This window comes from Mya arenaria, chromosome 5 (genome assembly GCF_026914265.1).
Source record: "Mya arenaria isolate MELC-2E11 chromosome 5, ASM2691426v1".
Classification (NCBI taxonomy): domain Eukaryota; kingdom Metazoa; phylum Mollusca; class Bivalvia; order Myida; family Myidae; genus Mya; species Mya arenaria.
The window spans coordinates 79102619-79118935 of record NC_069126.1 but is presented as its reverse complement, the minus strand read 5'-3'; the positions used below and the strand labels follow the sequence as shown (position 1 = coordinate 79118935).

The 16317-nt window shown below is 32.8% G+C and overlaps 2 protein-coding genes across 3 annotated transcripts in view; one reads left to right on the top strand and one right to left on the bottom strand.

Annotated features, from left to right (window-relative positions):
- LOC128234640 (nephrin-like) overlaps positions 1 to 16317 on the top strand; it is a 79432-nt gene that overhangs the window by 54034 nt on the left and 9081 nt on the right. The window lies entirely within an intron of this gene.
- Positions 1 to 16317, bottom strand: part of LOC128234641 (carcinoembryonic antigen-related cell adhesion molecule 1-like) — a 50270-nt gene that overhangs the window by 25942 nt on the left and 8011 nt on the right. The window contains exons 2-6 of one of the 2 annotated variants that reach the window (XM_052949005.1): positions 13238 to 13501; positions 10375 to 10641; positions 9289 to 9555; positions 6711 to 7031; positions 3779 to 3907 (exon numbers count right to left, since the gene is read on the bottom strand). In XM_052949005.1, coding sequence (XP_052804965.1) covers positions 3779 to 3907; positions 6711 to 7031; positions 9289 to 9555; positions 10375 to 10641; positions 13238 to 13501 — 1248 coding nt within the window. The remainder of the gene's footprint in view (positions 1 to 3778; positions 3908 to 6710; positions 7032 to 9288; positions 9556 to 10374; positions 10642 to 13237; positions 13502 to 16317) is intronic. The other variant, XM_052949006.1, reaches the window with a different exon arrangement.

The following is a 16317-nucleotide window of genomic DNA, read 5'->3' as shown; positions in this document are numbered from 1 at the left end:
TTTCAATTAACTTTATACAAATCATCACTACATTAAAAGGACCTCAAGCCGAATCTTCTTCGGGCGTATAATGCTCCGTTTCGCGGTGCTTTTGTTATGTAGTTGTTCATAGATCAATGTCACATTGGGGGGCATTTGTCACATACTTTGACAGCTCTTGTTCAATATTCTTTGAGAAACAAGCTATATTAATAACAAAGGTTAAACTCTTTTACTCAGGTGAGCGATTTAGGGCCATCATGGCCCTCTTGTTTTATGTATTATTTATTTATCATATGCATTGACAATTGATTATAATATCATAATATATTATTTATTCTTTTATTGTATGTATTCTAGATCATTAAATAAATATAAGTAAATATGCATTCAAATTTCTGTATGTAGTCTTAAATAATAAATGTTGATATTGTTTAGACCAAAATCCGCTGGACTTTAGACCAATATTCCCTGGAATTCAGACTAAAATCCACTGCAAAGCCTCTCAAAAGTATGGTAGCATGTATTTGTGTCTGTCTTTTACCTTAAAGGTTGTACCCACCAGGAATACTTTTTGTATCCTCTCAAAATTCAGACTAGGAAACTGACTTGAGGTTGAATATATAAGATTATGTTTTTCATCATCTTCAGACAAATAGAAAATAGCTATCAGCTAAAATCTTATTCAACAATAAATGTTTGAGAATGCTAAATATTAGCAGTACACATGGTATAAATCTTGTGAAACACATAGCAATAACGTGCTAAATAATGCACGTGAATCTAGGTAACTTGTAGTAGTAGAAGTCAAGTATCATCTTGGTTTATTACAGCAGAAGCAGTGATTACGAACTTCGTAATCACAGCCCCAGAAACAGAAGCGTTTTTGTTAAATCTCCCAGGTTGCGGAAACATGGCACATCGCAGGTGCGGATCCAGGAATTGATGTTAGAGGGGTAGTAACTTAGGGGTGCAACTTTTGACATGTGCTCCTCCCTCAGAACCGAAAGTATATGGCATAAACTGTTTTACGGGAATTTGGGGTTACTCCCTCATGTATGTAGTCGGAAATGGTGCATTATGAGCTTATTTTATTACCTTTGTTTCTCCGATATTGATGAAAACAGTAAACTTCGATTATTTTAGAGGTGGCGCACGCCGGGCGCTTAAACCGCTAGCGCTTCGACCAAATTCCTTGAGCTACACAGTCGGTCCAAGGCCAATTCCCCGCTATTTTGGCGCGAACACAAAACCATCGACTGTCCCCCCGGACCTGGGGTGGGGGGATGCTTACCATTGACTGGTGCATTACTTTAGCGACAGCGATAGGTTTTCATATTACTTTTTCCCTGTTTGAATGTAATATCTTAATTGTCTGTTAATATGTTCACTGATAAAACTTTTGCGGCCTGGCACATTGCATCTCATTAGTCATGGCAGTATTCTTCAAGTTCAGGCTTCTTTTTTTCAAAATTCAAAATGTTTATTTTCTAACCCATTCATTGATTTATCAACATCATATTCACACATTCTCATTTACAAGAGGTTTGATAGTGATAAATCAAATGTGTAACGCATGGCACCATCACTCTGGTGAACGAGAATAATTTCATATAGCACAATGTACATGAAATAATGACAGTATGGCGAGTCGTTCCTTCACTATTTTTACCCATAAATACCATAAATTAAGCCTTTTCATACAATAGATCTCCATCACCTCTCCGACTCCTTTATAATTTGTGTAAATATATGAACATAATCATGTGGTCTTTAACAAAGATAGAAGTGTAAAAAAGTTTATATCTTCGACTTCAAAGAACTTCATTAATGCTAATTCTTGACCAAATTTTAGTTGCCTTTAACCTTGAAAATAATCGGTTAAATGGCAAGATGTTTGTAATCAAGCTTAACGACAGCGTTTTTGTGACATTGATGAAAGATGGATTTTTTTGTTTGTCTTTTTTTCAATCGGATAAAAAATTGTACTAGTATCTGATACAGGGTTAATGAAGCAATACGATGGTTAGACGTCATGCTAACCATTGTATAGTATAACAGCGATGAGGAATATGGATAAGTCGACAGTTGACAGGTAAGGACATTGTAAGAAGTGTCATTTTGCTAATTTTTGCTTTAAATATGGCAATATTTTTCTTTATTCCCATTTCCTACATGTTCCCATTACAAAATCTTACCTGTCCTTCCAATTGGAAATTTCCCATTTTAAAACTGAACTTTATTCTCCAATTGGAATTTTCCCATTAACCAAATATTCCAATTGGAATTTTCCAATGTTCATACTTTCCCACTTTGAATGTGGGAATCCTCCAATTGGAAAGATTCACTCATGGGAAGGATTCGCAAACAAATGCCTTAAATGAATCTATCGGTTCTTCATTTTTAATGAATATATTATTTTTCATGTAGTGAGTGTAAAATATTCTTAATTAAACAGTCAATTTCAATTTTAAAAATTATGTTCCAAATTCTCCCACAATTTTAATAGAGCCAGTTTTCCAATTGGAAAAGCTTGAAAAAGCCATTTTCCAATGGGAAGGCCATTTTCCAATGGGACTCCCATTGGAAAAGTTGACTTTAAATGCCAAAAAAACATATTTCTAAATTAAATTTCAGGAAACAAAAAATATCTCTTATTAGTATTACCTAACACATTTTAAAAATACAAAAATAAAAAACATTGGGTGAAAAATAAAAAAAATAAGTTTGCAAAAATTCCGGATTTGCAAACTTAATCCGGATGCTGTTATATATGTATGATAGTCTTCAACGCAAATTATATTTAGTAGGCTAAATAAACCCCTACATAGCAATATTTGAACACTGAAAGCATATATAACCTTAAAACTAAAATCACTTTAAAACGTAGAATTGAATCACAAATAACAACAATACATTTAACATATCATAAATTGACAATGTGTAAAATGTTGATTTATTTTTACGGGACCTGCTGACACAATACAAACTAACAAGATAAATAAATTGTATGTATATTGTTATGCGATGATTAGCGATCCGAACATATCCGAAGATGTTGCTTTTATCAGATGATAACCGCAATTGCCGAAAGGCAGTTCATTTAAGGAATGGAAGTTGAGGTGTAAATATTACGTGATGAAATGTAACACTGTCTTGACAATAAAGTGAGTTGTATTCGTAGGAGGACATATGTTTATTATATTTGTGAGGTAGGAGAGTGTACACGAGCAATCATTTTAAATGCATTTGATAAAAAAACGTGAATCGTGAATAGTGGTCAATCGAAAAAGATGAAACACCAAACGATGACAATTGTGCTGCAAATGACACTAACGTTTATACTGACATGAATTGAGTTGAATCGTATTGTTCAGTGTGTTGTGGGTTGTAGTACCGTGCCTATTAAACCAGGATTTTGTTAATTCATAGTTACGTGGTGATTCTTATAATGTTTCGTTTGATAATTTACACGATACAATAACTATAAGTTAGATGTCTTTAAGTTGTGAGTCGTACATTGTGGCCATTGTGATATCACATAATCTTATTGTCCGATTGTCAATCGATCGCTATCTTCATGTCCTAGTAGATAAAAAACCCAAATAAATATAAAATATCAGTTTAATTTGATATTTGACAAATACTTTGCACGTAATCATTCGTTTTTTACCTTGGATAAAGTATTATAATCATAAGCGGTATCGTTATCTTAAGAAGTGTTTCAAAAGTATTATTTACTAAGTAAAATCGTTTAAATCAGTGAAAGAGTTTCAAAATTACATTTGTCACAATATACCTTTCTGTGCCTTTCTCTTTTTTAGAAATACAACAACTGCAACAACTGCAACAACAGCCAGCAAAATTGCTCCAATGCCTCCTCCTGCTGCTCCTCCTATCAAAGCCAGGTTTGATGGTTTTTGCTTCTCTACAATGTTGTAAAACTTCAGATGAATGTTTAAATAAGGTTCATACAGCATTGAACATTACATCGACAAATATGAAAAAAAAAGTATTTCTGATAAAAAAAAATAACTGAAAGGGCACATTGTCAAATTGGTCCTGTGAATTCTAATTGTTTGATAATCTGTAAATACAATGAAAAACAATATTTGAGAAATATATCAATTTTCCTCTAAACAAATGCATCAAATTTTAAACATACAGCTTTGTTATATTATTAAATTATGGATTTTTTGTGTATTAATCCTAGTTTTTCACGAATTTGTTTTCATAACAAAACATTTTAGCTTAATAATTAAACCGCCATACTTTTCGAAAGGAAAGATGACAAGAATGAACAATATGTGTGAAAAACGTTTGTGAGAAATTAATCATTTTTCTTTAATTTGCAATTGCTTATTTCATATACGTGAGATGTTGATTATTTTTATTCAATTTCAATTATTTTTATTTCAATTGTTAATTTGTTAAATACCAACTAATGAGAAGTGATTAAGTGTCTCAACACCATATTTAAATTAGTTTGTTATAAAAAAATATCAAATGTATAATCCTAAGATATTTGTTGCTGTATTTTCAGGAGCATGCACATTACCAAGAGTTGTCAGATGATGAATTATACAATAGCATCACGAGTGGAAGTAACATATTAAAAGGTAATTAATAGTATGTGTATAATGGATACAGTTTAACTTTCAAGCTTTAAGACAGCTGAAATAATCCAAATTTTATTACACTACCATCATTTTAAATAAGGTTTTGACTATACAAGTGTTATAACATTAAGCCTGTTAATTATTACTATTACCAATGAATCAGCTTGTTTAAATTAAGAATTTAATAATGCTATTTACTAATCCATTGTACTGAATTCAAATGAATTTACCCATGTTAGATTTTTAATTGATATACTTTTAAGTCATGAAACAGGAACAAGTGACCAGAAACGATATGATGCCGTGTAATCTGACAACCAATTTGAAGCCACTGATGTGCAAAGAAGGTAACATCCATTTATGTCCCTTCACAGGGAAGCACTGTAGCAACTTGGGCAAGGAATTCAAACCCATATGTCACAAAACCTTTGGTATCAGACCATGTTCTCAACTGCTAATTGTTGGTGTTAAAACGTTGGACATGTGTTACGTTTTCCGACTCTAATTATCAACACTGAACAATAAGACTTAAGATACCCTGAAGCCGTCATGCATATTTCATTAATAATTTGGTTTATTGTCATCTTCTTAAAGCTGCACTCTCACAGATTGAACGTTTTGACAACTTTTTTTATTTTTTAATCTTAGAACAAGCCAATTTTTGCGAAAATCCATGGAACCAGTTATATAAGACTGCTGACAAAAATAGATGGCAGATTTTAATATTTTAAGTAAAAACATGATGTTTTATGCATTTTTCTTATACCGTTAGTAAAGGTTTAAGCCATAAAACATTAATTTTCGAACGGAAATATGAAAATCTACGATCTGACCTTTTATCAGCAATCTTATATCATTGGATTGCAGATATTTAAGCAAACAATTGCTCTTTCCAAGACAAAAAATAAAAAAGTTGTAGAAATGGTAAATCTGTGAGAGTGCAGCTTTAGGACTGAAAACTTATTTTAAGATGTCATTTTTTGTAGACTGTGTCTATTAATTCAATGCCCGCTTTTGAAATTTACAACGATGAATCAGTGATTATATCATGTATAAGATTGTCTATATTTCACTTTTGTGACAGGATTGTACGATATTTCTTTTTGGTTGGTATTAAATATCCTTCTTGATCGATATGACTCCAATCTACTTTAGTCTTATTAATCATTACTGCTGCATGAGGGTATTGCTAGCCACATGATTACCCTGAAAAAAATTAGATGAACGTAAACTTAGATTCAATTAATTTAGTTTATATAAAAGAACTAGGCAGTTGAGTTGACAGTTACTATCGGTGTTTCGAAGTTTCGTATGTTTTTCTTAAGCAAACCACAAACAAGTGCAATAAACAACTTTTGCAGTGATTGCTAGAGTAGTATTGTGTTCAATTTTGCAACCGCAAACACATAGGCGTACCGATATTTTATTACGATTTTTCTCTGAAAAAACTTTTGTAAATGAATACCTCATAATTAAACATCTTATCCAGACTGAAAAAATATGTCCTCAGTACGATTGACTCTCCACATTTTAATAGAAATATTTATATTGTCAGATAAAAGGAATGTCTTCCCCTTTTGTTCCCATTGAAAACTCCACCAAAATGTACCATATTGACATCAAAAACATTAGTTAATAACGACCAGTTAAATCGGTTAATAAAAGTATCTCTTTAAAAACAATGTAGAAGACCTATATATCACCATGATAATCCTTCTAGGGGGTATATGCACAATATTTGAAATTATTTAAAAAAACAAACGTATGCTTCATTCGTTGAACCAGTTACAAATTTACCCTTTATCCTTATATAAATTCATAATGTAATCCTGTTCGTAAAGCGATTTGGGTGATCCTCTGTTAAAAGTCTACAAAAAAAGTTGTGTGCTACTGGTACACTTTATAGCTTTAAACAGTTCTATTCTAAAAGTGTGACTCTTTCAAAACTAATACATGTTTGCAAAAATAATACATGTCACAGAAACTTTCCCTCACTATACTTGATTGTTCCAAAAATTAAATGATTTTTTGATATCCGCCCAATGGATGTTAGCATAGAGATGCAGTAATATTGATATATATATAATATTGTAGCAAATTGCATAAGCATACCTTCATTCAATTCCTTGATTTCAAATTGCTCTTTGAAATCAACAGGAGCAGCAGCTCCAATAATGTTAAAAGCTATCAGTCTAGCGGAATATATTCCTGGAACTAGGCTAGTTAAATTTACTTGAAACCTTTCATTTTCCTTTATATACTGTGTTTCCGATTCAATAAATATGGTTTTATTCGTCCATGAAACATCTAAATTAAGCGACGTCTGCAAAACAAAAGTCTGTTCATGTCCTCCATTGTACCCTTTTTTCCAATCAAATGTAGCGATATTGCCCAAACTTGTCAGATTCTGTTCTGTTGGTTGCGTCGGCTTGGCTGAAAGTTTAAGATTAACATCAGACACCATATGTCAGCCTTCGCAATAATTATCGATTATACAAATATAATTAATCCAGTACATGCAAAGCAGAGTTATAATGACCCAGAATATTATTTAAAGCATAGCCATTGTAGATGTGTTTAGCAAAAAAATATATATTTTAATATAATCATTCATTTTTATACCCAAATATGTAGTTTTATTAAAAAGTCACACGCCGTAGTTAGATATTGCTACAACACAATTGTTAATGCTTTTGATTAAAACTATGGTGTAAGAAAGTACCTTATAAGGATGGGTAAACGTTAAATATTACTTTTGTGGATTTTAATGAAGCGCTCGATTTTTGTAGATAGATATTCCATTCTATTCAACCAAATGTTAAAGGAGGGTTATAAGAAATTGTGAGTAATCTATAAAAATGTAAACATGTGTATAAGGTGTAATGTTTCCAAAGCTAGATTGATTCTCTTAAATTATTATGTTAATACCACGTAAAGAAAAAAAAATATGATAATGCATACATAGATGATGTATCAGGGTGTATATATGTCTGATTATTTTAGTCATTGTCATTGTTATAAATGGCAGAGGGCTTTCTCCTTAAAGCTAACAAAGCTCAGTATTTTCTTCGTAAAGGCATTGCTTCGTTATCTTTTGTTAACTATGTTGTGTGTTATTTCTTAATGTTTAATATATAAAATTCACCTCTTGTGTTAAATGGATCCGAACTTCGGGTCATGACTGCAATGAATATTATTGAAAATGTCGTATAGGATTGTAAAATGTTTTTAAATATATATAATTTAATGCTAGTAATAATGTTGTTTTAGGTGATATAGGTCGTTTGCCTTCCATGTATATTAGCTTCCAACCTATGCATTACAGACTGGTTTCAAACTTAAAACTATCTTAAAACTATCTTGATGATCAATACTTTAAGTTATGCTACAATACGTAAAGTTTGTATGTTGGTAACAGTTATGAAAATTGTCTAAGTTAAGATATCTTGTTTGGGTTATATTTCTTCAGCCAAGTCCGTGGAAAATGAATGTGTATTTCTTGCGGAATATGAAACTTAACTAAAAGATCAACGTGGCAATAAGATTGTTCAAAAACTATGAAACTGAATAAATTGTGAGTGTATAAAAATAGTAGTTAAGTGTAAAAAAAACAAATGAACTGCGCTAATACTGATAAGTTTTGTAGATACTTGGTGTATTTAAGATGTCCATCGAATCGTCTTTCGAAATAAACAGGCATGCATTCAGGAATTTGTAGAGAGCTTAGATATTGGTTATTTTGTTAAAATATTGAAGAGGATAAGTACCATTACGTCAGCAAACGCCCTTGGTTTGGTTTATTTCTTTTATGTATGAATACATTATGAAGAAATTGTTCATGTTTTTTATTGCGGATAAAGGCAGACTAGGCTTTGTGATTAACAATTATATTTGAATTATATCCTGTCTATTTTTCATATAACTGCTACAATAGTGGATTATATAACTCATATGGGCTTTTCATGCGTTCTTCAACATCCATGTCTATTTGTTTTCTATACTCATTTGTACACAGACCTGGAGACTTTATACAACCGATATTTGAAATTTGTATAATATTGTTTTTTTTAATAAACATATATCTGTCTGTGATTCCTTATTCTGAATAGGTAAAACTTCACTAACTATGATCATAATTGCCGCTCATTTGAAAGCCCTTGATATATTTCTATAATCCGGATCGCTTTTGTTATCAAAGACTAAACATTATGCATACATTAAGCTAAAATAAACATGTTAAAAACACTTACATACTTACATATTTATTATTGTACAGATCGAAAGATAACATTATGACTGAATTTTAAGTTAATTTACATTCTGTAAAAATGTTAACAAAATATTGGCGTTCGATTGTTTTCATAATGAATAATATCTTAAAACAGGTACTTGATAACAAATAATACTGTAATACATGAATTTAGTCGTTTCAATATTTTCCTCATAATTGTATAACTCTGGATTTAATATTATAGAATTAAGGGCAAGAACTTAAAGAACAGAACAGAAACGAAATTTAATTTCCTTTGTAATACATTTCAAATTAACACAAGTTTGCCCACGTACATGCTTATTGCCAAATAGTGGAAATATTAATACAGGAATGTTAAGATAGTTGAGAAACGGTTTGAGAGGGCCAACATGATTGTCAAAAGTGTATGGATATCATATGCGTGTACAACATTCTTACATTTGACAATGACTTTTACTACTGATCCACTTTGTATGTTGCCTGAAGCTGGGTTCTTTGCCGTACATAAGTAAGATGCGGCATCGCTTCTCTTCACCTGACCGAGGTTTAGCGTTCTATTTGAACTGACCGTCCTTTGTGATTTGGACCATGTGTATGTACATGCCGGATAACAGATAGCAGAACATGTTATAGCTTCCAGCGTGTGTCCTTCTGTCACCGTGTAGAAAGTCTGGTTTGAAGTCAGATACACGTTGTCTGGACCGTCTGAAGGAAGTATTGATGGAAATGGTTAGTAAGGATGATATAAGAATGTATGTTCAGAGAGGGTAACACATGGCTTAACGTGTTATTTACCCCAAGAGTATAATCTTCTGGCACAGAGTAACGTGGTGGACATTGACAGAACACGTCATGTGGACTGTCTTTAAAACTTTCAGAATTTAATATTAAAAGGTAGCTGATGTGTGTACGCATACAGTGGATTAAACGTGGCCGACTCAATAACCCCTGTTGTATCTCTCTCTCAATAACTGTCTAAGACGTAATGAATGTTGATAAAGACATGTTGTTTCTACCGTTTTGAAAAGTGATATAAACTATTATTTAACATAAATACGTGCTTGTACACGGCTGACTACGTGTTCCATGCCCAGAATACGTTTTAGACCCCAATGTAGCTCCCTCTATCACCTCGCATCAAGTGATCGACGAGTAGGGTCCATCAATATTTGAGCAAAGTTATATACGATTCGAACAAATGCGATAGTTAACAATATTTTATGCTCTATGCTTCATGGTTCAAACAGTCTATTTCAATAACAAGTTATCTTCATAGGACTGGAGTGAACTGTATATGTTATCCAATCCCGAACAATGTAAATTTTATGCTATTTAGGCATATTTCCCATAAAAGATCAAACACGAGTATTGGAATTTATCTTACAAGATGGTCTATGGTAAATTGGCCAATAAATCAAGTTTCGCCAAAATATAGTACATTTACAATTCATGTACAGATATGGTGTGTGAAACATTGTCAGCACCGAAAATAGCCTAACAAATGATCGCATACATTCAACGTACATGTGACATAGACGCTCACGACAGTTCCATTCTTTGAACCATTTAGCACCGGGTTCCTCGCCGTACAGCTATAGGATCCGGCATCCCCTCTCTCAATTTGACCGAAGTTTAGAGTTGCTGTGGAACAAACCGTAACCCCTGTTCTAGACCATGTGTACGTACAGTTTGGGTAACATGTGGCAGAACACGTTACTGCCGCTAGGTTATCTCCTTCTGTCACCATGTAGGACGTGATAGAAGGTGACAAAGATACGATGTCTGGACCATCTTAAAATATTTATCAAAGCTAGTTTTAAATATCAATACTTGTTTGTACTTTCATGTCGGATTACACCGGAAATAGATTAAAGTCGCTCAATGCACAGGGAATAAAAATACGGTAAATAAAGTTATAGCTTTACTGGTTAGGGACCACTTTTTCATCAGTACCATTGGTTCGCCCATCCTGTTAAATTGTTGTTAAGCAATTCAAGTATGATGGGTTTTTGAAAACAATAATTTTAGTTCAACTGAAGTTTAAACTTCAGAAAACTAATATTTCTTCAGAAAATTAGCTCTTTATCAGCAATATTTAAATTGCACCGCATTTGTTTCGGCGGGAGACTATAGACTTTTACCACTCAACGAAATATAAAATATTTCAACCGAAAATACTCGTTTAAACAGAACGACATGTAAGATATACGGAGTTTATGTAGAAAACGGAAAGAAATAATAATTTTGTTGCAGATCAGGAGCCTAACTATCTTTCTGTGAAATTTTATTCAATAATATGCAGTTTTTCTCAAGTTATTATAGAAAACCCTCCATATCCGGGCGAAAAGGGGTCTCTAACCAGTACCTGTAATGTTAACCATAACTTGGTTGAAAGCTAAAGTAGATTATTTTGTTAATTTAAATCTAATATTTTAAGAATGATGTTTGTCAATATTTGCGCATATTTGTACACGATTCCAGCCAGAGTATGAAGCAAAGATAATAATCATAATAATCATCATCATCATCATCATCATCATCATCATCATCATCATCATCATCATCATCATCATCATCAACGTCATCGTCATCATTATAATTATCAGAGGCAGTAACAATAACATGATATTATTTGAAAGAGCAACTTAAGCAAGCGGAGACTTTAATGATTCAACACAAACTATTTCAGACCATTTCTTACTTACAAAAGGGCCATTGCTCTTGGTAGACAGAGTGGAATGTCCCTAATTGGTAGTTGCATAATTTCCCATACTGATTAACATTCCTATGAAGTTTCATGTGTGACTGTGAAAGTACATTTGGAACTTCAAACGGCACAAGATGTTGTGAAAGGACGTGCCTTGACTGGGCGGGAGAAACACAATACATTTGAGATACGGGACGGAACCGGTGATACCTAGAGGTAAATATTTTTTCTCTAGATGTCTTTGATGAGATACTCCTACTGCATCATATTTGAAAAGGTCTCTAAGGATGGGATATCCGATTATTTTTGAGGGCTTAACCTCAGTATGCGTTTCCTATAAGTAAGCCGGAAGTAATTCAATATTAAGAGGAAAATAAAGTCGGTTTTACATCATTTGTTTATCCCCAGACTAAATTATGTCACTAGGTTTTGTCATGAGTGGATAATAAGTAAGGAAACTTGTGTCTGCAAAAGTAATAAACAATTCCTATTTAACTCTAAAAGCTAATTTTTTCTGGAATGTTTTAGGCGATTGTCACATGATCAACATTGACCGATAGGCGATTGTCACATGATCAACATTGACCGATACAGAACGACCACAAACACTGTCTCCAAATTCCATGATATTTAAATAATAAATAATCATATTGGGCATTTAAGTCAAGAGTTACTCAATCTTTACAAACAATGATCAAACTTGAAAATGTCAATATGACACAACCACTGTCACAAGTTCTCATTATCTCTTAGGCCTAAAAAAAAAATACATTTGGTTCTTCTTTTTCTTTTTTTTTAATTGCTTTTCAATGTGTAGTTTAAAACCTTGAATGCTTATACAGGAGATAACTTTAACACCATTCTCCAATGATGAAAATAACATTCTTATATATAGCCTATTAAAAAAAGAGAAACAAAGCCTACCTACCCCACCTCTTTTTGAAAAGGATGTAACCCTAACCAAACAATTAATTTTTTAGGCCTTAATACTTAAATGTCTTGTATATATGTCTTTTCGACGCCGACACCCCCTTCGACGCAACCGTCGCAAATTGCAATACCTAAACGTCGCCTTTTGTGTCGACATTAAGCTATATAATATGACCTACAGTGATAATTATCAAACTTTTCCAATAACTTACGCCAAAAACATAATACACTCAAACACATGCTTGCAAAAGTAAACGTTCCAAAAATCATTATCTCTTAAAATCCACACAGCTGCAACTTTCATTTTAAGGAGCGACCCAGCAATTGTTATTTTTTTGAGAAAATTGGAAAAATAAATATACACAATTGTTTAATGTTCAAAGTGAACATACGAGGAGACAAAGAGGTCAACGGTTTCTGCTTTTTGTCGAACATCTCTATCGATTTGCAAACTGACAATTTTTTGTAAAAGTATTAAATTATTCACTATGTAATTTATGTACACGTTTATGTTAGTACCGCATTTAATCGAGTAAGCGAGTTTTCATTCTTTTCGACGAATTAAAATCTAATGAAACATTAAGTGACATATCAATTTAAATACTTCAAAAAATAGTTTTACTTGTAAATAATTTCTTGCTATATAGTAATGTCGATATTAATCAGTTCTCATTAATAATGAAAACAAGAGGGCAGCTGTAACGTGTGGCGTCTTAATATCTACAAATCCACTACCGACATTCAACTTACATATGACATTGACGTTCACGACTGGCCCATTTTTTGAAACACTTGATTCCGGGTTCCGTGCCGTACATATGTATGATCCGGCCTCCCTTCTCTCAATCTGACCGAGGTACAGTGTGGCTGTAGAACTGACCCTTGATCCTGATCTGGACCAGGTGTACGTACAGGCCGGGTAACACGTGGCAGAACAGATTATTGCCGCTATGTTATCTCCTTCTGTCACCGTGTAGGACGTCGTAGAAGGTGAAAGAGATACGTGTAGACCCTCTGAAATATTGAATTAATTTCCATTTTCAATATCAATACTTGTTAACACCCCTCATGGATTACATCGGATAAAGATGAAACTCGCTAAATGCGCATGGAATAAAGGATGTGCTAATGTCGTTATTTTACCTGTACTGTAAACCAAAACTTGCTTTAATGCGAAAGTAAATTAAGTTTTAATGAAACATAATATATATATATTAGGTGCGATTCATCAGTGTTTTAGCATATTTCTATCAGATACGAACCAATAAAACACCAGAATCTCCAACATCAAAATGTTAACACATTTGTCATCATTTTTCTACGTAATGGCATGGTTAGACAATATAATAGCCTTTCTTCCTAAGGTATCAAGTAATATACCAAGTATAAAGCAAATATTTATTGAATTATTTCAGGATTTGATTTTCGACAAATCCCTATTTCATTTGTATTTTAGTGCCAACGGTAATAGGAAGTAAATGTTTTCCTCGATTATTTCAGGTAAACATTGTTGAACAAATTTAAAAACTGATCTACCTTTGAACAGGCGTGGACAATTTTGACATTTTTTTAATAACTAAGGAACATGTTAAAATGGAAATAAGATTGTTTGGGGATAATAACTTTTGCACACATCAATTCAGTATACTAAATCAATAAAATTAAAATGTCAACCTTATATATTGAACAAAAGGAGCATTAAGAAAACGTTTCGTAATATAACATCGAGAGGAGTTAAATAAACTGTGTTTCATTCTTCCAACACATGTTTTATCTCAGTGTTCGCGAACGATATATATCGGACTAATAAAATACCTGAACGTTTTGCCTTGAAGTGACAATCTTATTCAAAATCAATACATACACATGTATAACAAACATTTATTTAAGTGATAAACCTTTCACTACTAACTGAATACTGCTTTTATGGAAAATATTAATTACTGATAACACGATTGTTAGCTGTGTATTTAATAGCTGAACGCGCAAAAAAAGTTTAAATGATTAGTGAGTGCTAAAAGATTTACTGTGATATACTATCGTCTCATAAGGAAGAAATACCGTGTTTTCTGAACATGCCTCATTATACGTATCCTGGTGGCTTAACTACAGGATTCATCATAATTGATCATACGTATCCTGGTGGCTTAACTACACAATTCATCTTAATTGATCATACATATCCTGGTAACTAAACTTCAGCATTCATCATAATTGATCATGCATAGTCTTGTGGCTTAACTACAGGTTTCGTCATAATTGATCATACGTATCGGAGTGGCTTAACTACATGATTCATCATAATTGATAACACGTATCCTAGTGGCTTAACTACAGGATTCATCATAATTGATCATACGTATCCTAGTGGCTTAACTACATGATTCATCATAATTGATCATACGTATCTGAGTGGCCTAACTACAGGATTCATCATAATTGACCATACGTATCCTAGTGGCTTAACTACATGATTCATCATAACTGATAATCCATATTCTAGTGGCTTAACGACATAATTGATCATAATTGATCATATATTTCCTGGTGGCCAAACTACATGATTCATCATAATCCTAGTGGCTTAACTACAGTATTCAACATAATGAATCATATATAGCCTAGTGGCTTAACTCCAGGATTCATCATAATTGATCATACGTATCCTAGTGGCTTAACATCAGGATTCATCATAATCGATCATACGTATCCTGGTGGCCATACTACAAGATTCATCTTAATTGATCATACATATCCTGGCAACTAAACTTCAGGATTCATCATAATTGATCATGCATAGTCTAGTGGCTTGACTACAGGAATGTCATAATAAATCTTACGTATCCTAGTGGCTTAACTTACGGATTCATTATAATTGATCATACGTATCCTAGTGGCTTAACTACATGATTAATCATCATTGATCATACGTATCCTATTGGTTTAACTACAGCATTCATCTTAATTGATCATACATATCCTAGTGGCTTAACTTCAGGATTCATCATAATTCATCATATGTATCCTAGTGGCTTAACTACATGATTCATCATAATTGATCATACGTATCCTAGTGGATTAATTACAGGATTCATCATAATTGATCATACGTATCCTAGTGACTTAACTTCAGGGTTCATCATGATTGATCATACGTATCCTAGTGGCTTAACTACATGATTCATCATAATTGATCATACGTATCTGAGTGGCTTAACTTCAGGGTTCATCATGATTGATCATACGTATCGTAGTGGCTTAACTTCAGGATTCATCATAATTGATCATACGTATCCTAGTGGCTTAACTTCAGAATTCATCATAATTGATCATACGTATCTGAGTGGCTTAACTACAAGATTCATCATAATTGATCATACGTATCTGAGTGGCTTAATTACAGGATTCATCATAATTGATCATACGTATCCTAGTGGCTTAACTTCAGGATTCATCATAATTGATCATACGTATCCTAGTGGCTTAACTACATGATTCATCATAATTGATCATACGTATCCTAGTGGCTTAACAACAGGATTCATCATAATTGATCATACGTATCTGAGTGGCTTAATTACAGGATTCATCATAATTGATCATACGTATCTGAGTGGCTTAATTACAGGATTCATCATAATTGATCATACGTATCCTAGTGGCTTAACTTCAGGATTCATCATAATTGATCATACGTATCTGAGTGGCTTAACTCCAGGGTTCATCATGATTGATCATACGTATCGTAGTGGCTTAACTTCAGGATTCATCATAATTGATCATACGTATCCTAGTGGCTTAACTTCAGGATTCATCATAATTGATCAATC